The following is a 25,698-nucleotide window of genomic DNA, read 5'->3' as shown; positions in this document are numbered from 1 at the left end:
GCAGGTGAAGGCCTGGAGGCTACTACCACCACTGGCAGCACTACCACCTGCACCGCTGACAGCACCGCCACTTGCACCGCCGCCAACAGCACCACTGCCAGCAGCACCAGCCTCAGTGGGAAGCCGTCTGAGGCTGCAGGTGAAGGCCTAGAAGCTACCACCACCACTGCCAACACCGCCACCTGCAGCGCAGCTGGCATCCATTGAGCAGCCGTCACCAATGGGGAGCAGTGTGTAGTGGTGACTACATGGGCTGCAGGGCGTCCTGGCCCCTGCAACACCTGTGGGTGTGACACACAGGTGAGAGACTGTGACCTTGCCCCATCCAGGATGAAGCACACTAGGCACAAGGCCCCCTCCAGAACCAATAGAAGACATCCACTCAGCCCCCTACTTGCCAGGATGAAGCACACTGGGCACAAGGCCCCCTCCAGAACCAGTGGAAGAAGGCATCCACTCAGCCCCTCCTTGGCAGGATGAAGCACACTGGGCACAAGGCCCCCTCCAGAACCAATGGAAGAAGGCATCCACTCAGCCCCTCTTTGGCAGGATGAAGCACACTGGGCACAAGGCCCCCACCAGAACCAGTGGAAGAAGGCATCCACTCAGCCCCTCCTTGACAGGATGAGGCACACTGGGCACAAGGCCTCCTCCAGAACCAGTGTAAGAAAACATCCACTGGAGAGACTGTGGCTTTGCACTCCCCAGGACCAAGCAGTGGGCAAACCACCCACTAGAGAGACTGTGGCTTTGCACTCCCCAGGACCAAGCAGTGGGCAAAGCACCCACTTGAGAGACTGTGGTTTTGCACTCCCCAGGACCAAGCAGTGGGCATGGAGCCCCCTCCAGGCCAATGGCATTGCACCATCTTCCAGCTGAGGTGCCCCCCCATACCCCGTCCCCCTGAGGTGCCTGTTTGTTTTTGACCTGATGCCCCTGCAGTGTTGAGGCAGGAGTCAAATGTGGCCTGGCCTATGTGTTTTGGCACAGTGGGCCACAGACATTTTGGAGTGGGAATTTTCCCTCCTTTTGTATATATTGTTCATACTGTTTGTTGCTTTAGGAATGTATTTTTCTATATTTATGATATTACACTAAATTTAATCCATTGTATGCGAAGGTACACCAGCATTGGGAAAAAGTGAAGCTCGGGCTCCATGGCGTCGTGGTTCTTCCTTGAGTGTCTAGAGGTTTTGTTTCCCTTCAGAGTACTGTTTCCGCTGTGCTTTTGATGGCGTTAGTACCGCCCTGGAACATCTGGCGGATAGGAGTGTTATATTGCAGTAGGCGGTACATTGTCTTCCGCCTGGCTGTTGGCGGTGATCGCCACGGTGTTTGTTGCTACCACTGTGGCGGTCGGTGTGTTAAAGTGGCTGTTTGTGTTGGCAGTTACCGCCGTGGTCATGATTCCAAAATTTTTACCGCTGGCCTGTTGGCGGTGTTACCGCCACTTTATCACCGACTGCCAGGGTTGTAATGAGGGCCTTTGTGTTTTATGGCATCCAAAGAAGCTCGAATGATGAGAGCAATTGAAATAGTTGCAGTGCAGATTGGAAACTTTTGTGATTTAAAATGTCATGTTTTGAATAAGGTTGTTAGAGTTTTATTGTAAAATACAGAAAAGGATTGAAAGATTCACTGAACTTCTGACTTGATTCACTATGTTTGACACTGATAAATTTCACTATGGGCCAGATGTATGTACCATTTTTCTTGTCGCAAATGGCCCGATTCGCAGAATCCAGCTCTTTGTGACAAGAAAAAAGCATTTGTGTATGTACAGACCCTATTTTGCGATTCGGTAATCCATTTACCGAATTGTAAAATAGGTCCATGAGTAGCAATTAGGAAGAGGCTTTCCTTTCCTAATTACGAGTCGCAGTGCGATGTAGGATTGTTTTGTGACTGTGAATGCAGTCACAAAACAATTGCAGTTAACACCAGTTTCAAATTGGTGCTAACCCATTCCCCTTTGTGAAAGGTAGCCAAAATATTTTTTCAGAGCAGGCACTGCCTGCTCTGAAAAAATGAAAAGAAAACTTTTCATTTTTGTTTTTGAAATGTATCCTGTTTTCCTTTAAGGAAAACGGGCTGCATTTAAAAAAAAAAAAACAGCTTTGTTTAAAAGCAGTCACAAACATGGTGGTCTGCTGTCCTCAGCAGGCCACCATCTCTGTGAGGGCAGCCATTCCCAATGGGGTCGCAAATTGCGACCTACCTCATGAATATTTATGAGGTAGGTCATTTGCGACCCCGTTGGGAATCGCAAACATTGTCTGAGGTAGGCCATTTGCGACACCGTTGGGAATCGCAAACAGTGTAATTGACACTGCTGTACATCAGGTTTTGTGACTCGCAATTTGCGAGTCGCAAAACCTAATACTCGCCCATGTGGCCCTTAGAGCACACAAAGTTGAATTTGTTCTGAAATATCTCGAACTGTGATCCACAGAATCATAATTTGCTGAACTTTGTTCTCCAAATTTCTCTTACTGCTAGGGCACATTTTTAAAAGTAGTAGATTTTCTCTAGGGGTAAGTGTAGGTGGAAGAGTGGTGCACATGAGTGTTTCTCAAGAGAGGGGCTGGATGTCCTTCGGAAGATGATGTTTACACCCACAAATATTTTACTTTTTCAGAAATAACAATTATTCAGAGTGTTATATATACACCCGACTTTTACATATGAAGTGGCTGAAGTAAGTTCTAAAATGCGAAGGAAAAGATCTTCAGTGCCATATTTTCTGAGAGTGTAAGAGATGTTATGACCTGAATAATAGTTGTTGAGGAGGAAAAAGAAGATACCTAAAAAAATAGGAGTAAAAATTGAGTTCTAACAAAGAAATGTGAGAAAGAAATTTGTAACGCAGTAAAAGTGAAATTGTAAGTTCTCTAAAAGATAAAAAAGAGAATAATAAAGAAAATAAGAGTAAAACAAAAATCAATGAAGAGAAAAAATAAAATATTTGAACAAATATATATCTATGTAGTAATTACTCCAAAGGATTGTCGTCCCCTGCTCACAAACCACAGGAGTACTTGTAAGGAGGTAACAGTCTAGGTTTCCGTGATTCTAAAGATGATTGTGAAACTTCTAGAACTCCTGAATATGTACTCAAATGGTAAACATAGAGCTCCACTGTGATCCATGTGATCTACATCATTTCTTTTGAAAGTAGAGACCCTAATATGGAAAGTCCCCATCAGGAGTCCTGTCCTACATTTCACATAGCCACTGGTGCAGGGACTAGATCCAAGCTATACAAGGCTAAAGACTTCAGAGTCTTCTTCAATATTGAGATGTCCTTCATTTCTGAGAACATTCTAAAGTAAAAAAAGAAAGGAGTCACCAACTATAAACAATAAGGAAACACCATTCCCTTTTGTTGGGAAATGATCTCACCAAATTACTAAAATCCTAATTTCTATTAAAGACGGATTACTGCAAGAGCCTGTATGCCAAAGCAAACCCAGATGATTAAATCATAGAGAAAGATTCCCATAAAGTTATAGAATCTTCCCAGGGGAATGATGCGGGAGCATCCTTAAAAAGTCAATTATGCTATCTTCATTTTAGGAATTGTTTTTAAAAGACCAGTGAACAGACCATTGCCTAGACTATGCCCCGTTTCGCAGCGACATTCCCCTCTATCCATTTAGCATTTTTCTAATTGATCATGTAGTCTTAGATCGCTCATTTACAAGCCCCCAAATATTTATTTTATGGAGCATTGTTCATCCTGCCCCATCATAATCTGCATGGATCCTCAGGTCTGTCTTAACTTAAGCTTTTTTCCCAATACTAGCGCTCTGATGTGGGTGCTAAGTGACATAGAAGTGCTGTATAAATAAAGACATAAATAAGCCAGTGAGATATCTCACTAGATTTGCAAACGTAATGCCGAAATCTGAGCGATAACTGATAGTCAGCGGTACGAATCCTAGTGGATCTGTCAGGGCCAGACTGGGAACCCAAAGTAGCCCTGGCAATTTTGTCAGACCAGCCCCGGGTCGGAGGTGGGGGAAGAGGACGAAGCACTGCTGCTTTTGTTCTTTTGTTACTGGGGGCCGATGCAAAACCACCCCCCAGGAATATTAGCAGCCCCCACTCCTGGAAAACTAGCCCCCATCTTTCCAGCGTTCAGGGGAAATACCCGATGCCTGATACAACCAGTCCGGCCCTGGGGTCTTTTCGGAATGTCAACCATCTAAGGGTAATAATGGCTCCCATTTAGTTGGATAATAGTAATAATTATTATTAAAGTTCTTTAAGACATTTACAATATTGCTCTTTGTAAGCAACTCGTTAAAATTATAAACATTTTAATACAAAAATATCAGTACGACAAAAGGGAAAAAAGTACATAGGGGCTAGAATAACTTACTATTGTCGGCTCGTGTGTAGCCCCAGCCAGAGACCCAGCATTGTGTTCCCATGGGAAACTCCTGGTTGTACCTTGGCAAACACACTGCTCTGACTGTATCTGTGAAGAAACCAGAAACAAACTCATTAGTGTCTAGATGTTGCTTCGATGATTTTCTTCCATGTCTGAAGTAAGTGCAAAGCAAGACCTGTTTGTGAAAGGGAAACACAGCCTCATTTGCGAAGCCCTAGCACCTCGGGAGTGTCACTTTTATTGGCATTTTCCATATTTACAAGGCAGTGTTAAGCCCCTTTGTGTGGTTTCATGCAGCATTGTAAATATGGGCCCCCAATGCAGTTTTCTGTGGCAGAGGGGCATGCAATGGATATTGCTGTGGGCATCCACTGCAACATCCATTGCATTTTGACACTGCCCCGGATTTAAGAGGATTCGTAAACCCAAGGCAGCACCAAAAACTAACGCCACCCCAGGGATGGCATTAGCATGGCTATACAAGGAGAAATAATTGTATTTATCCACATTTTTGCTTTTCCAGAATGCAGCACACATAGGAAGAGCAAAACACCATTAATGATTTTGTATGTGCAGGAAGGTGCCCCTTCCTGCACATTAACAATCATTAAATAATGACGATTTGCTACTCCAATGTGTACTGCATTGTGCAGCACACTTAGGACTAGTAATTATTGATTGTTTATGTGAAAAAATTGACACCTTTCTGCACATAAACAATCATTCCCTGCAAGGCAGGCACCCTTGCACTATGGTGCAAGAGTGCCTACGTTGGCACTAGACAGACAGTTGTAGCACCAGTGTTAGGAGATTCACAGGGGTGCACTGTATTGTTTTAAATATGGCACATCCCTGTCTTTCACACCAATTTTGGCGCAGCGCGGCCCCACTTTTAAGTAAATGAGGCCCTATGTTTTTTTCTTGTTCATCAACCCAGATGTTGTGCGTCCCTGCGGAGGTGGACCGCACAACATCTTTTGAACATAGCTTTTGAACACTAAGCAAATCCATGCTTACATCATAGGGTTCATACCTCAATGAGACAATGGGTCATATTTTATGGTTTTTAATGGAAATAAGCAAGACTGCCTTTAAAGGAGCTAGCCTTACTACTGTCTCTTCCATACGCTCAATATCATGAATACTGTGTTTGTATCCTGTAGAAGTGAAGACAATTTCCTTCATCCCACAGGCAGAAATTGCTTCCTATACCATTCATGTAGAGCTTCATTGTAGGAAAGTCCAGTCCCAGGGCCAGTACTCTGTTTAAAGTGGATATGCAAATTAGGCTAATTATAATTGTCAGTATCAACCTACCTAACCTACCTATGGGACCCCAACATAGGTAGTGCACCCATGGGTGCAATGTGGAGGTACCCAGTGTCATTTTAAAGGCAAGCTTGCCTTGCTGGCTGCTTTTAAACTAAAGTTATATGCAAATTCGACTTTGGAATTAAAAGTTTTTCCAAAGTCTTAAACTACCTTATTTTTACATATAAATTACCCCTTAGGTGTGCCCTAAATGCCCCTAGGGATGGGTGCTATATAACTACAAGCAGGGACTTCATAAAAATTGTTTTATAAATCCTGGTGAGGTAAAACACCATCATTTGTTTTCCCTCACTGTAGTGAATGTGCTCATAGGCTAAAAAGGGGAGACTTTATTTTAATTAATAAAGTCCCAATAGGAGCTAGACATTCCAAGTTTGGTATTAAACTGATGTTATAATAAATGCAACACCTTGCCATTGTTGAATTAATATAACTAGTTCAAGTAATGAGTTTTAGAATTCTACCTGAAAGCTGGCAACCTCAGCTCTGTAGTGCCTTTCTCTGATTGGCTAGCTTCTGGCACCCTGGCAAAGCTGCCTTGATGAGGTGAGAAGTGGCCTGGGCTGAAGACAAAGAATGTCCTGGGAGAGAAGATCTGCCTCAGCAGATTGTGAAACAGGATGGCGGAGAGTAGCCAAACTGGTCTTTGAAGGAGGGCAGGAGATTTGGAGCAGCTCAGGATCTCCCCCATTTTCCTGTAAACCCAGACAACCAGGTGCCCTCTGGATTAGATTAGGAGAGGGCAGGACAGGATTTGTAGCCACACCAGTGGGTGGGCTCAGCCATTCCTAACCTCCAAAATTTAGTTTCAGCCATTTTGGATTTTTAGAGAATGTTTCTCCCTTGAATTGATTGTTGCCAAACTTCCCAGGAAGTGGTCACCCAAAAGGGTGGTGTCCTGCATGTGAGTGGACAGTTGTCCCTCTGCTTTTCATCCCAGAAGCAAGGATAAATTTGGAAGAGCTGCAACCCCACCTCCGATCCCTACAAGGAACAACATCAGAAGAAGAAGGACTGCCCTGGTGGACCCCTGACCTGTACCTGGAAACTACACTCTGAAAGACTGGACCATGTTGCACACTTGGGCTTCATCACAAAAAGGACTTTGCCTGGCTTCAACTGGTTCAAAAAGGGGCTCCCTGTTTGCTACAGGTGAGAAACCAGAGTACCCTCCATCAACTCCTGAAGGAATTGACCAGCTGACCACTGTCCAGTGGTCATTTTGGAGTTTGAGCCAGGTGCATTCTGGGAGTTGGAATCCTAGCTCTCAAGGGGCAACTCGGAGCTTCTGGAACCTTGGGGTGAGCTGTGGACTTCTAGAGAACTTTCAAAGACCTTCTGGAAGAAGAACTAGAAGTTTTGAGAATATTGGTGAACTTTTGGTAAAAAGCTCCATAAAGGGACTGACCCGCTATGGTGAGTCATGCCAGCTTACCTCACCCTTATTTAGGGAATCACCTTATAAATATTGGGAGAAATGTGTCATTACGTTACTACCCAGATCCATTAGGCTGCAAAGACGTCATCCGCTGAACTTACAGGCTATTAACATTAAAATCCCTGCCCAAATCAAATAGACTGTTGGGGAACTAGCTTTACAGAAACCTTCTATACATTTTTCAAGCTCATCAAAAGGTCCCTCCATGCTATGATTAAAAATATTATAATAATAATAATTTATCAATCATATCATTGTACCCTGGTTGAAATAGGGATTTCCTTGCCCATGTGTGGCCACAGTAGAGATATTACCCCTACTGGCCCTTAATTCAGGAATGTGAATAGAACTTTGGGGCTCCGAGTTACCAATAATGATTCTGGAATCCGCATGGGGGTGGGATCAATTGGTGTCTCCTCAGACTCTATTTCTTAGGTCAGCACACCCATAAAGGTGTTTAAGTAATTTGGAATTGTAGCAGTCTGATTCATGGCTTCCACACCTGCTCTGTTTGTTTTGACCCCGGAGTCTGCCATCTTCCTTACTATACATGAACAAGGGTAAATAAAGGAAGGGTGAGGAAGTTCTTATCTTATTTAAAAAGGGAATCCCAGCCCAGCCTCTGCATGGCACGTTGTGTGCCGCATCTCAGGAATGCTTCGTGGGTCCCAGTGGGGGTATTACAACAGGGGCTAAGCTGAAAATATGCTAGGGTCTAACGGTAAACCTTCCAGGAGAGGCCAAACAGCGTTCAACCTCAGGGCCAAGGGGGGCGGCCCTGACCCGCCTCTTCCTGTTGCTGGCAGATGCAAAATGGGCCCAACCTTGGTCTGGCATGGCCTGCTTGCATCCTGCGTAGCAGGATAACAGCCATGCACTAAATATTGCTACAGCGTCCGCAGGTCAAAGTGATGACAGGGCTCCTCCTGCTTGCCCCTTTGAAGTCTGGGACCGGTAGTCCCTGCCGCTCCCTTTCCAAATGCCCTGTGCAGCAGGATGCATCTACGATCTATATAATGCTACAAGAGTCTGCAGGTGAAAGTGATGTCATGGCTCCTCCTGATTGTCCCTTTGAAATCTGGGACCAGTAGTCCCTGCCACTCCCTTTTCTAAATATCCCACCCAATGGGAGGACAGTCATGAGCTATAAAGCACTACAGGAGTCCACAGATAAAACTGAAGACAGGGCACCTTCTTCTTACCCCCTTAAGATCTGGGACTGGTGGTCCCAGCCGCTCCCTTCTCCAAATGTCTTATCTCCTACAAGTCAATCCTACAGCCACTAGCCTTTGCACTAGCCTTTGCAATGCAAGTCAGTCTTTAGCACTGGAAACGTTTCTCACTGCCTAAATGGGAAATGTATCTTAACAGCGCTGCTTCTTCTTCCTTCTACAAAAATTGTTTTCTCCCAACATCTATATCTATTTTCTCTCAACAGTAACTGTGATCCGATTCCCAACAAACATTGCTGCTGACTACCAGCCATAACTACAAACTCTCTTCTAGAAATAACTGCTAGACAGTACCAGAAAGTTGGCTCTGGCACGACATGAGTTTCATTCCGACATGGTCTACTCAGGCTTTGATACATTTGAGTTTGATACATTGATTACCATTTAAAAAGCCAATGGCTCCTGCTATGTACACTGCTTATGACCTGCAACATATGTGGTAGTAGGCGTTCTCTAATCACTAATTCATTTTGCTATGTTTATATCATCCATTCTTAAAATAACAAATAAGCTAGTGGCCTGCAAAGATATGTCATTAGGCAAATTACCTGGTGAAGGTTGACCTGTGTAATTCTTCCGGGCCCCTGCAGGAACACACTACTATGCTATTTACATCAGCCTTTGAGGATTCAGAAAGGGATGGTTACCTATTAGATGTGTTCAAAGTTTTGTTACAACACTGGACACAACTCAAGGCAAAATGATTCACTATTTGAAAACTGGAATCCTTGTACCCTGAGTCTATTGGACCTGCCGAGATTAATGGGTGCCCAGAAAATAATTCAGCTTATGCATGTTTACAGCCCTCCATACTATGTTTGTTTTAGGGAATCTATTACTACAGGATGTTTTTATGTGCCATGCCTATATTCTATTTTGCTCTCAGACATTTACTGGTAGCAGAATATTTTTCTGTTTCTGATGCAGGTGCAGTTCACTTAAAACCTTAAATCACCTACCACTAATCACTGTCCAGGGACAGGTTAATGTGCAAATGTAAGTAATTGTAGATTCTTAGTAGCAGATCCTAAATAAGATGGTGTTTTCTACTACCTACATGACCTTTCTAATAATTGGTGAATGTGTCATGGATATTATACCTCTTTACAAAATGTTTCCGATTTAACTGGAGAATTTATGGGGTATCAGATTTGTGTTTTCTGCATCAACTAGAAACACAGTGATTTTATTTTTTTCTGTAGTAGTGCTTCAAGCTCGATGGTCCCCTCCACTAACTGTAGTTGGAAGATTTTGGCTAGTCTTTTTAGACAAGGAGCATGGCATCAGCTTTTTGGAAACACTATTTTGTCTAATACTACTTCAAGCTATAAAGGTAGAATACTCTAGTCTTTCCTTTGATGAACAACATCTGGTCTTCACAGTCAACATCCAGACAATCAGGAATTATATGACTAGAGCACAGCTACTTTAATCAGTTTATTTAACTTAACAAAATTGGGTTGGCCTCCCACTCTCCAGCTGGCAGTGGTTTCAAGGGCTTACCAGCCAGTATATGTCTTGATTGTGTTGGTAGGAGATTGTAGAATTTTATTCTACTGAGAAGGAATATTTTTTAAAGTAAAATTTATTTTCATTGCCTTAGACGCTTTAAAGTGTTGACTAGCGTCCCTGTTTTATAATTTACTTTACTTTTGAACAGATGAATACTGAAAAACTTAAAGTACCATCCTCACATTTTTTTCTAGAGTTATATTTCATTGAAGTTGACATTGAGCCATCTTCCCACACAAACACTTGTTAATGAGACTTATTTGTTAAGTAAACATCAAACTGATCTAATGGTTTTATTTACTATTATTTGCACTGCAGGAACTTGTACATAGCTGGGGCATTATTGAGATACTCAGTCCTCCTTTAACATGCAAGGAAAAAGTATGGTACATCTACGTATGACAATTTGTATACTGCAGTACAACACATTGCAAATCATCCCTGAGCCTTTTAGGTTGAAAGATTATTTTATGTGGTGGTTAATGTGTGTTTGGTCACTCATTCCTTAATGTGAATTATCCCTAGACCGTTAGTGCAGTAAAATAAAACTGAACAAGGAGGATGCTTTTGAAATCAATGAATATAAAAATTGAGCAAATATAATTAAAGGTAGTGATGCTAGAAAATACCATTATTTTTTTAAAGTTTAGCATCACATTTTTGTGACAATTTGTTTTACTAGCACACAGCCTTTACCCCCAAAATTAGGCTATGCTTTCTTTACCATTCTCAGAAAGAAACTGTGTATATGCATTAAGCCACAGAGTCATCTCACTGGCAGGAAAATCAGAACCAAACCTCTCTAGAAAGAAGTTGTTAAGTACAACAAGGCAGAAAGATAAATAAAATGAGGCTCTTTACGTACAATTTTAAATGTATGTGACTTGTTTAGATTTCGCTAGAATGTGTATACCAACAAGTACTTAGTATTGATGCTTGCAATAAACTACAGATTAAGACATTTCACACCTGAGAAATTTAAAGGGATTGAAAGCTTCATCATGGCAATGTCATAGTCATGGGTCCGGTCATTGTAGCTTTGGTGGTAGAAGATTTTCTCCACAGTAGTTCCTTCTGAAATTCTAGCTGATGACTGGATGACAATTCCAGTTATAACCAACCAATTGGAGACTTGAGGTGATCTGTAACTGGAAACCAAGTCAAAATATACACTTTAATTATCCATGAAAATATATATTGTCTTAAAAAGCAGAGTTTTCTAATATTTAAGGATAATTCTAGCATGAACAATTTGGAGACAGTCATTAAACAAAGAGGGCATGAGTCCTACAGATATAACCTATTATTGTGCAGCTAACACCAAAAAGGCACACAATGTGGCATGGTTAGCAACACTACCTGACCGAGATGCACATGTTGTTTTATTTTTACATGATGTACATAGATGTGCATTCAAGTTTGGTTAAGTCAAATACATAAATGGCAATTCAAATCTTTACATGTTGTGTACTAGCAAATACGTAGTACTAGAGATGGTTTTAAGACATTGGCAAAGTTGGTTCTGGCCCAGGGTCCTAGCCTTATAGGGGTCCTCTTATAAATCGGCTCTGTTCTCTATACGGTCCTGACCTGATGACACCATTTCCCTTTAATTTAATTTTATTTTATTATGAGTGATGTGCGAGGGTCTATTAAAAGACATTTTGCACACAAATGTTTGTTTTTCAACACAATGCAACATCCATAGGAAAGTTCCTTTTAGATCCAAATAGGACCTCACATGTTAGAAATGGCAGTTGGTTGCAGAGATTATTTGCAATAATATTAGTAGGCTCCTGCGGTGTTACAGCATTGAAAACACATATCAATATTCCTGAATATTGGATGGTAACACATTTCGTATTTGGGCCAGTGTGCCTGTGCAGTGTCAGTGACATAGCCAAAGAGGATTTGCAAAAGCTGAAACTGGATCACAAATTCAGAGCTGTTTCTAACAGGGGTCCCCCAAATTTTTTGGCCCAGGGCCCCCAAAATCCTTAAGATGTCCCTGAGTAGTACTTTATTGTCTCCTTTTTTTTATAAAACCACACACACTATAAACCCAATACAAAACAAAGAAGAGTATTCTTTTAAAATTAGACAAGAAGCATAACATTTATAAACACATGAAATATAAGACCCCATACCGCCTCCATAGAATGAAATAAAAACATGACATCTAAAAGTAGCAAAAATCAAACATCCAGTGATAAGAACTTTATCCTTGCCTATTGAGCTTCCCGTCTCCTAATTACCTGAGACAGATAGGCCCATATTTATACTTTTTCAGCACCGCATTTGTCATTTTTTTACACAAAAGACACGCAAACTTACAAAATACAATGATGCTTTGTAAGTTTGCACTGCTTTTGTGTATAAAAATGACACAAATGCGATGCTAAAAAAGTATAAATATGAGCCATAGTTTGTTATATGACCAACAGCTTTTGGAACGGAGCACCTAAAACATAAATAAAGTTACTTTCCTGATTGTTTTGACTCTTGAAAATAGGTTTCAAATACTTCCTTTACAGTGGAGAGACCACACTGGGAAAGCATAGACCATCTACAAACCAACCAAATGAGCACAGAGAATGCTGTTGATTTGAAATTTTGAAATAGCCATAATTTCACATGTCATTTTAATACTAAAAGCAAGAAAATTTAGGGGAACACTTTTTTTGCTTCTAAACGTTCTGAAAGTCAGTGAATTTAATATAATTTCCACCATTGAAAAGAAAAAAGAAAAGTAGTAGGACTTATTGTCAGTCGGAAAAGTAGAAGGAAGCAAAACAATAGTACTTAAAGTTTATTTTGAGTTGATACCTAATAAAAAATCTACATGGCGAATACAATAAATATTAAATCAATAGATGCACTTAGTCAAACTAAAAAGTATAAACTCACAGCAGGATAACAAGGTAGATAAAGGTGTCTTATATTTGTCCATATTGCATGGAATAGATTGATAAGGAAATTTGTAACAAAAACATAATTTTAAAAAGAAAAATCCAATATATGTAGCTCATCATCAGCATTTAGTCAAACATAGTTAAACACATAGGCCCTCAGTACAACCCTGGCGGTCAGTGATAAAGCGGCGGTAATACCGCTAACAGGCCAGCGGTGACAAAATTGGAATTATGACCACAGCGGAAACCGCCCACACAGACAGCCACTTTAACACACCGACCGCCACAGCAGTAGCAACAAGCACAGAGGTAGTAACCGCCAACAGCCAGGCAGAAGACAGTGTACTGCCCACAGTATTACAACAGGCCGATCCGCCACCTTTTCCGGGGCAATACCAATGACATCAAAAGCACAGTGGAAACAGTATACAGAAGGCAAAGGACTCACCTCTGGAGACTCAAGGAAGAACTACAACACCATGGAGCCTGAGTTGCACATCTTCCCTATGCTGCTATACCTCTTCATGCATTACGAACAGCAACACCAGTGAAGACGACCACAGTGAGTACTGCCGCCTAGCACACCAGGGAGGGGGGAGGAAAAAGAGAGTGACACACACATGCAACACGCAACACCCCTACCCCCAACACCATACACACAAACAGATGCAGCAACATTACATATTCACCCCTACCTCTCAGGAATAATGCAAGGACAAAATGAATTGATTAAGGTTAGTATAATAGGATCAAATAGTAGAAATTTGTGCTTCAAATTCAAAACTGTATATACATATATACAAATGGAGGGACACTTCCCAGTCCTCATTGTCCGTGGGCCACAGGGCCACATCACATAGGCCAAGGCACAACTTGACTCCTGCAACAACACGGAGAGAACACTGTGGGGGCATCAGGTCGAAAAAACACAGGTACCTCAGGGGGATGGGGAATGGAGGGGCACCTCAGCCGGAAGATGGCACAACACCACTGGTCCTGGAGGGGGCAACATGCCCATCACTCTGTCCTGGGGAGTGCAAGGCCACAGTCTCTCAAGTCGGTGGTTTTCCCACTGATTGGTCCTGGGGAGTGCAAAGTCACAGTCTCTCTAGTGGGTGGTTTGCCCACTGCTTGGTCCTGGGGAGTGCAAGGCCACAGTCTCTCTAGTTGGTGGTTTGCCCACTGCTTGGTCCTGGGGAGTGCAAGGCCACAGTCTCTCTAGTTGGTGGTTTGCCCACTGCTTGGTCCTGGGGAGTGCAAAGCCACAGTCTCTCATGTGGGTGGGTTTCCCACTGCTTGGTCCTGGGGAGTGCAAAGCCACATTCTCTCAAGTGGGTGGTTTGCCCACTGGTTCTGGAGGGGGCCTTGTGCCCAGTGTGCTTCATCCTGGCAAGGATGAGGTGAGTGGATGGCTTCTTCCACTGGTTCTGGAGGGGGCCTTGTGCCCAGTGTGCTTCATCCTGGCAAGGAGGGGGTGAGTGGATGGCTTCTTCCACTGGTTCTGGAGGAGGCCTTGTGCCCTGTGATGCAGCACTTGTGGTGTGCAAGGTCACAGTCTCTCACCTGGGAGTCACACCTACACGATTTGCAGGGTCCAGGACGCACTACAGCCCATGGAGGCAGGACTACACACTGCCCGCCGGTGGTTATGGCTGCTCAGTGGTGGCAGTGGCTGGGCTGGTTTTGGGGATGCCAGGGGTGGGGGGAGGCTCCAGCCCTTCCCCTGCAGCCTCGGACAGCTGCCCACTGCGGCCGCTGCTGCTGGCAGTGGTGCTGGTGGCAGTGCAGGCAGTGGTGGGGGGAGGCTCCAGCCCTTCCCCTGCAGCCTAGGACGGCTGCCCACTGGGGCTGCTGCTGCTGGTGGCGGTGCTGGTGGTGATGCTGGAGGCGGGGATGCCAGTGCTGGGGGGAGGCTCCAGCCCTTCCCCTGCAGCCTCGGACAGCTGCCCACTGGGGCTGCTGGTGGTGGTGGTGCTGGTGGTGGTGTCGGGATGCCAGTGCTGGGGGGAGGCTCCAGCCCTTCCCCTGCAGCCTCGGACAGCTGAATCGCCATGGTTGGTGGTGGGGGCTCGGAATCAGTCCCAGCACCAGGCCTCCTGTCCTTCCTGCCTGCATGTGCAGGCCCCTTGCCCTTCCCTGTCGCAGCTGGTGGTGCCTCCTTACCCTTACCCCTGGCAGCTGGTGGTGCCTCCTAGCCCTTCCCTTTGGCAGCTGGTGGTGAATTCTTGCCCTTCCCCTTGGCAGCTGGTTGTGCCTCCTTGCCCTTCTCTTTGGCAGCTGGTGCAGACACACTGTCAGTGCTGATGGGTGATTCCATGTAGCCTCTCCCACCTGCAGTAACTGCCAAAACTACTGTGGCTGTGGACTGGGTGGCTGAGGTGCTCACCTCGGTTCTAAACACCCTGGCCCGACGTGAAGGACGGAGGGGGAGGGGTAGGGAAGAGGTTAACGGTGGAAAGGAAAAGCTTCTTAGGGACACTGGGGCGGGAAGAGGGTGAAGATTTGGGAGTGGAGGAAGAGGGAGTGGTTGTAGGAGGTGTATGTCTGCTGTGTTTGGGTGCATGGGCTGGATGCTGTTTTGAGGTGGATGGCTGTTGGGTGTCTGATTGCTTGCATTTGTGTACTTTGGGAGGAAGGGCACACACACACAGTGGGAGAGGACACAGGGGACGTGCATGGATGTAGGGGTGGTGACTGCCAGTGAGGGGTGTGTAGTGATAGGCGTGATGGTGATGAGGTAGTGGATGAGGATGTAGTACATGCAGGTGTGAGTGGAGGTGCTACTGGAAGGGTGGTGGACGATGAGGAGGGGGGACACAGTGGAGGCAGTGGATGTTGGTATGTCTGGATCTGGATGGTGTTTGTGTGAGTGCCTGTAGGATGATGCGTGGTGCTTGTGTTTGCCTGAGCCACTCCTGTGTGTTGTCTTGGGTGCATGCTGGTCTGAATGTGTGCTGGGGATAGGCGGGGGTTGAGGGGAATGGTACTGGGTAGAGGAAGTTGGAGGGGGGAGGCTGGAGACAGGGACAATGGCTGCCATCAGGGAGGAGGCCAGAGTCTGGATTAATCTCTGTTGGGCCGCCATGCCAGAGTGAATGCCCTCGAGGAATGCATTTGTTTGCTGCAAATGGCCTGCCAGCCCCTGGATGGCATTCACTATGGTTGACTGCCCAACAGAGATGGATCGCAGGAGGTCAATAGTCTTCTCACTCAGGGCAGCAGTGCTAACTGGGGCAGGGCCTGAGGTGACTGGGGTGAAGGAGATGCCCACCCTCCTGGGCGAGCGAGCATGGGAAACACGCTGAGGGGCTGCTGTGAGGGCGGTGCTGGTACTGGGGTGTACCTCTAGTTGGGGTGGGCACAGAGGTGTCCGCCACTAGCAGGGAGCTACCATCGGAGGAGGTAACACTGTCTGAACTGATCCCTCCTGTCCCCACTGTAGTGCTCCCCTCACCCTCCATCCCACTGGTGCCCTCACCGTCGTTGGATTTGGCCTCCTGGGCCCTGTGGTATGCAGCTCCCTCAGTCGCTGGTGCCTCTGCTACTCCGCCAGATGATGCTAATGCACATAAGGAGGGGGTGACAAAACAAAAAGGGGGGGAAGAGACAAAGGATACACTTTGTCAATGGGAGCAACAACACCACCGTTGGCGTACATGACAAACACACACACAGGGAACAGCCCTACGCACTAGGCAAAGCACTACCAGTCACAATGCTAGTCACCAGGCCATGGACAGCAATACCTAATACTGTTCATCAGCTCCTTCCCAACATGGGACCTACCCTACAATGTTCAGCCTGGCCTAGGGGCACCCACAGGCCCAATCCCCCACCCGGAGATCACCACAACACGTGCAAGTAGTATATTGGGAAACTGTACTCACCCCCTTGTGGCTGCTGTGATGCCCTCAAGCGCCCATCAGGCTCCGGATAGGCCACCGCTAATATGCGTTCCATCAGGGGGGTCAGGGTATGACAGGCATCCCTTCCTCGTTGGGAGGCCATCCCCAGCTGGGCCTCCGCTGTCTTCTTTGCCCATCGTCTCAGGTCTTCCCACCTTTTGCGACAGTGGGTGCTCCGCCTGCCGTAGACCCCCAGGGTCCGCACGTCGTTGGCATTGGCATGCCATATACACTTTTTCTGATGGGCGTTGACCTGCAGAAAAATATAATAGAAAAAGGTATCAGTCAAACCATCCGGCCTGTTACACTCATGGCCCAATATTGCCCTCCCATCCCCTTATGCACAGACATTGCCCACCACACATGCAGCACACTGCTCAGAACCCCTCCACCAACCTCCCCCACACAAGGCCCTCACACACAGCACTCCATGCATCCATGCCCCTTGCATTGTGCTCACAGTGTACTCACCTGTTGGTCTGGAGGCCCACACAGCATTCAGTACTGGGGTAAGACCCCATCCACCAGTCTCTCCAACTCCGCAGCGGTGAAGGCAGGGGCCCTTTCCCCAGTGACATGAGCCATGGTAGGTTCCAGACACAGGCCACAGCAGCACTTACAGCGTAAGTCCTCTCCTGTTGAAGTTCAGGTAGCAAGTGAGTTAACAGATAGAAAATGGTGGTCACATCCACGGTGGTGCGTACCGTCACCACCGGCGCACATCACCATTGGCTACTTTGGGCCAAATGACAACCAATGAGGAGTTGCAACGGCACACAACGTCAGCGGCATTACCTCATTTCCACATGTCCATCCACACAGGACAGGCGGACACCATTTCGGGGGGGGGGGGGGGGGAAGGCCATGGCACCTAACTGCGTCACAGTACACGTAGGCACCATTTGGGCCTATCCAACAACATACTGTTACAGTCACAACATGCAGTGCAGTGTAGTGTTTGGAAATGTGGAATACTGACCAGCTGCTCCCCGTTTTGCCCCCTAGATTACAACCTCTGCGGATGAATAGGAGATGGAGACATCCACCCGTGTACAGACCCCTGGTGGACTTGGCAACAATGGAGGACAGGCACATATCCTCACCTATAGACTGGACAGGGCCACAATCACAGAGCTGTGTGCCCAATTGGAGCCAGACGTGATATCTGCTATCCATCAGCCCACTGGGATCCCCCCTCTTCTGCAAGTCCTATCTGTGCTCCATTTCTTGGCATCTGGCTCCTTCCAAGTGACAGTGGGCTTGGCCACAGGAATGTCTCAGCCAATGTTCTCAATAGTGCCGACCAGAGTGTTGGCTGCCCTGATTAAACACATGCAGAGCTACATTGTTTTCCCCCAGGTGGAGGATTTGGCCACAGTGAAAGCTGATTTCTATGCCATGGGACATATCTCCAACATTATTGGAGCTATTGATGGTACACATGTTACATTTGTCTATCCCCCCCCCCCAGGAGAAATGAACAGGTGCTAAAAAATTGAAAGAGCTTTCAGTCAATGAATATGCAGAAAGTGTACCTGGGGGACCAGTACATCTCCCATGTCAATGCAAAGTATCCTGGGTCTGTGCATGATGCATTCCATATGTGATGGCTCAACTCCAGAGGCACCGGGTGTGGCTAATAGGTGAGCCCATGGTTCCCACCCAGTATATGTTGGTGTATGGTATGGTGTTGGCCAAAAGGGTTAGTGTTTTGCTAACAGGTATCCCTCGATATTTGCAGGTGGCTCTGGTTACCCCAACCTCTCTTGGCTACTGACCCCTGTGATTAATCCCAGGACAAGGGCAGAGGAGTGTTACAATGAGGCACATGGGCGTACAATAATAATAATAGAGAGGACATTCGGCCTCCTGAAGGCCAGGTTTCGTTGCCTCCATCTAACAGGTGGATCCCTGTACTACTCACCCAAGAAGGTGTGCAGGATCATCGTGGCATGCTGCATGACCTTGCCTTGAGACGCCAGGTGCCTTTTCTGCGTGTGTCAGCGGTGGAGCCTGTGGACAGTGACGAAGAGGAGGCAGAGGATGAGGATGTGAACAATAGAACATCAATCATACGACAGTACTTCCAGTGACACACAGGTAAGACACTGTAACTTCACATTCCATTGACAGTTTTGTATTGGATCTTGTCTGTGGCAGGCTGATATTCCCACTACTATGGCCACTTACTGTACCCTTTGGCATCTCTATTTACAGATATATGTGCCCAACTCTGGCACCTGGTATGTTGACTGCAGCCAACTATAGGTCATTCCTATGTATACATTACAATACAGTTGTATTGCAGTGTTTAAACCTTGTTAAACGAATACATACTTAAATCATTTGACATACTCCATAATTTTTTCAAAGGGTGTTTATTTCAGTGCTAATAAGTAGAGGGGTATGTGCAATGGGCTGGGGTGATGGTGGAGTAAAGTCTAGGATAGAGTCCAGTCTCTTTGTATCACAGGTGCATTGTCCAAGAGGGCATAGGAAGTGTAGCAATGGCAGTTCAAGGTGGACAGGGTGACAGAGTAGGTAACAAGGCTGACAATCAGGAGAGTCTTATTTCCTGGCGGGGGTCTTGGCAATGTTCTCTGGCTTCTCCCTGGATCGCAGGGACCATTTGCTGGGTGGTTCTCCTTCCGCGGGGGTGATGGTTGCCTGTTGTTTCTGTGGCAGAGCCTCCTGTCCACTAGCCATCAGCGGAGGTAGAGGGCTGTTCATCAGTGTGGCTAGTGTCAGGGGCCCGGTGGTGTGCCACTGCCTCCCTTATGGTGTTGGCCATGTCTGCCAGCACCCCTGCAATGGTGACCAGGGTGGTGTGGATGTCCTTCAGGTCCTCCAAGATCCTCAGATACTGTCCCTTCTGCAGCCGCTGGGTCTCCTGCAACTTGTCCAGTATCTGGCCCATAGTCTCCTGGGAATGGTGGTATGCTCCCAGGATGTTGGTGAGTGCCTCCTGGAGAGTCGGTTCCCTGGGCCTGTCCTCCCCCTGTCGCACAGCAGTCCTCCCAGCTTCCCTGTTGTCCTGTGCCTCTGTCCACTGAACCGTGTGCCCACTGACCCCAGGTCCCTGATCGTCCTGTGTTTGTGGGGTTGCCTGGGGTCCCTGTAGTGGTGGACACAATGCTGATTGATGTGTCCTGGGGATAGAGGTGTGGGCCCGCTGGGTGGGTGCTGTGCTAGTGTTTCCTGAGGGTGGAGGCTCTGTGGTGGTATGGGACTGTGCCTGGGTAAGCGACTGTCCAGAGATCCCTGATGGGCCAGGTTGGTCATCCAGATCCAGGCGTCCAGAGCTGCTGTCATCACTGTGGGCCTCTTCTGTGGGGGGACTGGATGTTGCTGGCACCTCCTCTATGGTGACTTTCTGTGGGGGATCTGTGGGGTGTAAATGCAGTGTTATTGTTTCTGCGTGTGACATCTTGTGCATGGGTGTGTTGCCCTGTATGGTTGTGATTGCCCTCTCAGCTTTGCCTTGTGTGAGTAGTGCTTTTCTGGGCTAGGTGATTCTCTCTATTGTGCATGCTTTAGTGATGGGCGTCCATGCAGGGCTGTGAGTGATGTCCATGCATTGGTGGTGCATGCAGGGCTAGTTATTGGAATGGGTGGGGTATGATGGTGGGGTGTATGTGAGGTGGTGGGGTGATGGGGTGAGGGTAGGTGTGGGGGTATGTGATGGCATGGAGGTGGGGGGGTGATAGTAATAGAGATTTGACTTACCAGAGTCCAGTCTTCCTGCTACTCCTGCCAGGCCCTCAGTATAAAGTATTGCCAAGAGTTGCTCCTCCAATGTTGTTAGTTGTGGGGGAAGAGGTGGGGGTCCACCGCCAGTCCTCTGTACAGCTATTTGGTGTCTTGCAACCACGGAACGCACCTTGCCCCGTAGGTCGTTCCACCTCTTCCTGATGTCATCCCTTGTTCTGGGGTGCTGTCCCACGGCGTTGACCCTGTCCACGATTCTCCGCCATAGCTCCTTGCAATGGATGTCTGCTGCACCTGTGATCCAATTAGCTGTGGCTCTACCCGGATGATTTCCTCCACCATGACCCTTAGCTCCTCCTCTGAGAACCTGGGGTGTCTTTGTGGTGCAATGGGTGTAGTGTGTGTTGTGTGTGTGAGGGTGTGTGGGGTGATGTGTTGGGGTGTATTGTAAGGTGCGTGGATGGTGTATGGGTGATGGTGTTCTGTGGCTGTGGTTCTGTGGGTGCTCTTGGTGTCTCTCTCTCTCTCTGTTGTCAATTTATTTGAGTCGTAAAGGGTTGTGGGTAGTGTGTGTGTGTGTTTTATAGTGGTGTGGGTGTGGTTCGTGTATGTGTGTCAGGTGTGTGTAGTTTAAATTGTCCAATGTAGTGTTGTTTTGTATGAGTGTATGTATTTTGAGCGCAGCAGTATGTACCGCCAATGGTTTACGCGGTTGAATGTCCGCCACAGTGATTCGTGGGTCATAATGCTGTGGGCGTAGTTCTGTTGGCGTAATGGTGTGGGCTTTCTACTGCCAGTTTATCACTGACCTTTGGGCTGGCGGACTTGTATCTGTGGCTGTATAGTAACGGATTGCTATGTGTGGGTCATAATATGGGTAGCGGTAAACCGCAGCAGGCGGTATGCTGGCGGCAGTCGGCATGGCGGTAAGCGGGACTTACTGCCAATGTCATAATGAGGGCCATAGGGACCGATTCACAAAGGAAATCTTAAGATTTTTGGGGGGATATTTATACTTGTTTTGCACCGAATTTGCGTCATTTTTTTTTTACACAAATTCGGTGCAAAACTAACTCCATATTTATACTTTGGTGCTAGACCTGTCTAGCGCCAAATTTATGGAGTTAAAGTCATTTGTTGGACGTGGAAACCTACTTTGCGTGAATGAGGTGTAATGTAGGCATTCCTGTGCAAAAAATGACTCTATTACCTTAGCGCCATATTTATCCCCTGTGCTAAAGTCACGCACTGGGGAGGAGGGGTCAATTAATGGTGAAAAGCTTGCTTGATTTAACACCTGGGTCAGGGCAGGCGTTAGGGGACCTGTTGGCCTATTTCCATGGTGGAACACCATAGAATAGGCCCACAGGTGCCCTCCCCAGGCCCCAGGGACACCCCCACCCACACCAGAGGGACAGCGGAAGATGGGGGACCCCATCTTAGGTAAGTATAGGTAAGTACAGGTAAGTATTTTTTTTTAAAATGCCATAGGGGGCCCTGAAATGGGTCCCCCTAATGGCAGTGGGTGCAATGGACATGTCCAGGAGACCCTAGTCCCGTGTGCTGCCCATTGGGGTGGTGGGCATGACTCCTGTCTTTTCTAAGACTGGAGTCATGTGGTATGGATGGTTTTGCATCGGAAAATGACGCTAGGCTGGTGAGAGTCATTTTTTTTTTTTTTACTCTAACCTGCCTAACGTCATTTTTTGGAGCAAAACCCCCTTCTTCCGTACTGCCAGCCCTACCTGGCTAACATCATTTTTTTTCTTACTCTAGCCTACCCTTTGCACCGGCTTGCACCATTCCAGAAATATGGTCACAGCTGCTGCTCAGAAATGGTGCAAGCAGGTGCTAAAGTTTTTGGTGCAAAACTGCATTAGTGCAGTTTTGCACCAAAAGTATTAATCAGGGCCTTGGTCTAAACATAGACTAAAAGTCCAAAGGGTATATTTATTAAAAATGATGCACAATTGCGCTATCTCAGTTGTGCATCATATTTTTTTACAGGTGCTGGCGTCATTCCTTAGTGCCATCCGTGTGCCATATTTATGAAATGACGTAGGATGGCACCAAGGAATGGATAGCCTGAAAAAGAATAATGCTAACATCTGCGACATGCTGTAAAGGAAAATGACCCTAATGGTTGAAAAGTGGCGGTAGACTGTTTTGCAGCACATAAACGTCGTAAAAGGGTTAGCGCCATTTTTATTTACCAAATTAACATCAAAACAAAACGCACAAGCAGGAAAGACTGCAATTGCAAGAGAAGATGGAATCATCAGGCCAGGAGAGACCTCATGGAGACCCCATTCACCCAAGTAGCAGCCAGGAGGGTCCAGAAATGTCCCAGGAGAAGGAGCAGAGAAAGTGCAAGTGTCGCCTTAGCGAGGAGGAGCATGACATCCTAGTCAGAGAGATGATGGAGCACCAACACCAGCTCTTCGTCTCCTCCAAATTGCCAGTTGGTAGGAGAGATGCAATATGGCAGGCAATAATGGACAAAATCAACAGTGTTGTAGAGGAGAAGATGACTGTCACTGAGTGTAAGAAGCACTGGCACTATCGCAATCACAGGACTAAGGAGAAACTCGCCAGGAATCGTAAGGCAGCACTGCAAACTGGAGGTGGAGGACCTGGATGAGCTGGAGGAGATGGGTGCATCGGTCAACCCCGGAGGAGCTGGTCACTGGAATCGCAGGACAGCGCATACTACCAGGAACCACCACAAATGCACGGTAAGTTGCAGGTGGGGATATCTGGAACTCCACTAATGGCAGAAGGGGGAGGCACATAGGACAAACTCAATGCATGCTAAAGGTTTACATCGGGACACATAGGCCCTGAATCAAGACGTACCATCCCCACCCAAGCCACACATATACTGACTCTTTGGTTGTGCTATGCACTCCAACATATACGCAACGTCAACATAGGCCACTCACTATGGCTAGGCTCCACCATGTAAATGCACCACATTGCCTGGTAGGCACTTGAAAATAGTGTGGCTGTGCCATTACAACATCCATTGCATATAGTCAAAGCCCCTGTACCAACACAGCATAGATATCAGAGGCTGGGACAGAAGTCAATACCACCCCAGGGGGGTACCAGGGTGTTGTCTCTGGCCAAAATGCTTCCCTTCCTCATTGTCGAATTGCCTTACTCATGTGTGCGGCACCTTGCAGCACACATTATAATACCATCTCAGCAAAAATAGCTTGTACATGTGCAGGAAAGGAGACCTCCCTACACATGAACAAATCATCCCTTCAAGGCAGGCACCCCGTCATCATGCTGCAACATGTGCAGGGAGAACAAATCTGTGCAGGGGCAATTGCAGGGCTGTACTGTATTCAAGTAAATATGGCACATCACTGCATATCGAAACTGCTGCAGTGTACTGCAACGCATCTTGCAGCTGCCCTGAGCCATGCCACATGAGAAACATCTGCCCTAAAGCTTGTAACCTGTGGAACACAACCGATACAGGTTGATCCCACAAGAACTCACACACCACCATATGCGCCCTATGGGAATGGCCACAAAATAAAATACATACAACACATTGTGCATGCATGTGAACATCATGTGCGAAGCTGTACAAGTGGCTGAACTCTCACCATCTGACAAGATAGAGGGCTAGATCAAACAGAAAATGATGGTGCGCGCTGCTGTGCCAAATTAGGCAGCACCACGCACCGTCATTTTCAAAATGCAGGTATGCGTCATATATATATAAAAATACAGCACACCCCTCTGCACCCGCTTGCGGGAGTGGAAATTAGATTTCATGCGCCAATGCAGCCACCCTTGCACCATAGTACAAGGCTGGCTGCGTTGAGGGGGAGAATGTGTAGAAATGTAAGCATTACTCCCAGATTTTGCCATGCTAAACGCACCCCTGGGCAGGTGTAAGATATTGGCCCCACGACCGGTATACAAATAGTCCAAAAATCTGAGGCAGTGTCAAAATGCAATGGGTGTTGCTGTTGTACTCCCACAGCAACACCAATTGCACACACCTTCCAAGCAAAGTTTTGGGTGTGAAGGGGCCATATATACAAGGTGGCATCAAGGCACAAAAAGTGGCTTCATGCCACCTTGTACATAGGGGGCAGGGCATTGTGCCACCTGAGCCTCACCAAAAGTGAGACTCAGGTGGCGCTTGGGGCACCTACATATGCCCCAAAATACCTAGATTTAGGAGGCTGGCCTGGTTTGCAGTGGGTACCAAAGGTACTTACACCTTATAACAGGTCCAATTATCCCTTATTAGTGAAATGTAGGCAGTGTCTTGAAGCCAGGCTGTCTAGGGGTAGCTGTAGCTGAGCAGCCAAGGCTTATCTAGGAGACATACAAAGCTCATGCAATACCACTGCAGTCACACAGTTCTTACACACATGAAAAAAAATACTCAGTGTTACAAAAATAAAGATACTTTATTTTGGTGACACAAATGCCAAAAATACCTTAAAGACTATTCTCCCTTAGGAGGTAAGTATTATATACATTATATACACTAGAATGCAGTAATAGTTGTAAAAACAGTAAGAAAGTGCAAATAGTGAAAGTCACAATAGATAGCAATGGGCCTAGGGGGAACACAAACCATTTATTAAAATAGTGGAATGCGAAAGCTGTTTTCCCACCTAGGCAAGAAAACACCAAAGGTAAGTAATAGATCCCACCCCAGAGCCCAGGAAAGCAGGAGTAAATCACAGTAGGTTTCCTAGTACACACGAGAACACGTAATAGAAGATTTTGCAAGAACCAGAAGAGACTGCAAGACACCAACAATGGATTCCTGGACCTGAAGACGTGTGGAAGGAGGGGACCAAGTCCAAGAAGCACTGACGAGTCCAGGGAGAACAGGAGCGCCTGCTTACCCAGATGAAGGTGCAAACAAAGAACCACCTGTGAAGAAGAACAGTCAGTACTGCACCCAAGAAGACGGATGCAGGTTCCTGGTTGGTGAAGATGATGTCCCAAGTCGGATGGAAGATTGCAATCTGGTTTGCATCGCTGAATTCCGCCAACAAGACTTGGCACACGCAAAGTTCGCGGATAGCGGAAAATGGCACTGCCCGGGACCAGGAGGAACCTGATTAACTCTACCCAGGAGGTGGAGTCAGAGGGGGCTCTCAGCAACTCAGTTAGTCCTCAGAAGACCAGGCAGCATGCACAGGAGTCCCACAGTAAGGGGACAAAGAAGGTGAAAAAGGAGGCCCATGCAGCACTACAAAAAGGGATCCCACGCCGCCGG

General features: G+C 46.6%; 1 protein-coding gene across 1 annotated transcript in view; it reads right to left on the bottom strand.

Moving 5' to 3' along the window:
- TMPRSS5 (transmembrane serine protease 5) overlaps positions 1-25,698 on the bottom strand; it is a 280,905-nt gene that overhangs the window by 154,207 nt on the left and 101,000 nt on the right. Inside the window, exons 9-10 of the mRNA XM_069224378.1 lie at positions 10,880-11,058; positions 4,385-4,483 (exon numbers count right to left, since the gene is read on the bottom strand). Coding sequence (XP_069080479.1) covers positions 4,385-4,483; positions 10,880-11,058 — 278 coding nt within the window. The remainder of the gene's footprint in view (positions 1-4,384; positions 4,484-10,879; positions 11,059-25,698) is intronic.

Source organism: Pleurodeles waltl, chromosome 3_1, assembly GCF_031143425.1.
Source record: "Pleurodeles waltl isolate 20211129_DDA chromosome 3_1, aPleWal1.hap1.20221129, whole genome shotgun sequence".
In the NCBI taxonomy this organism is placed as follows: domain Eukaryota; kingdom Metazoa; phylum Chordata; class Amphibia; order Caudata; family Salamandridae; genus Pleurodeles; species Pleurodeles waltl.
This window is presented reverse-complemented; position numbering and strand designations above follow the sequence as displayed.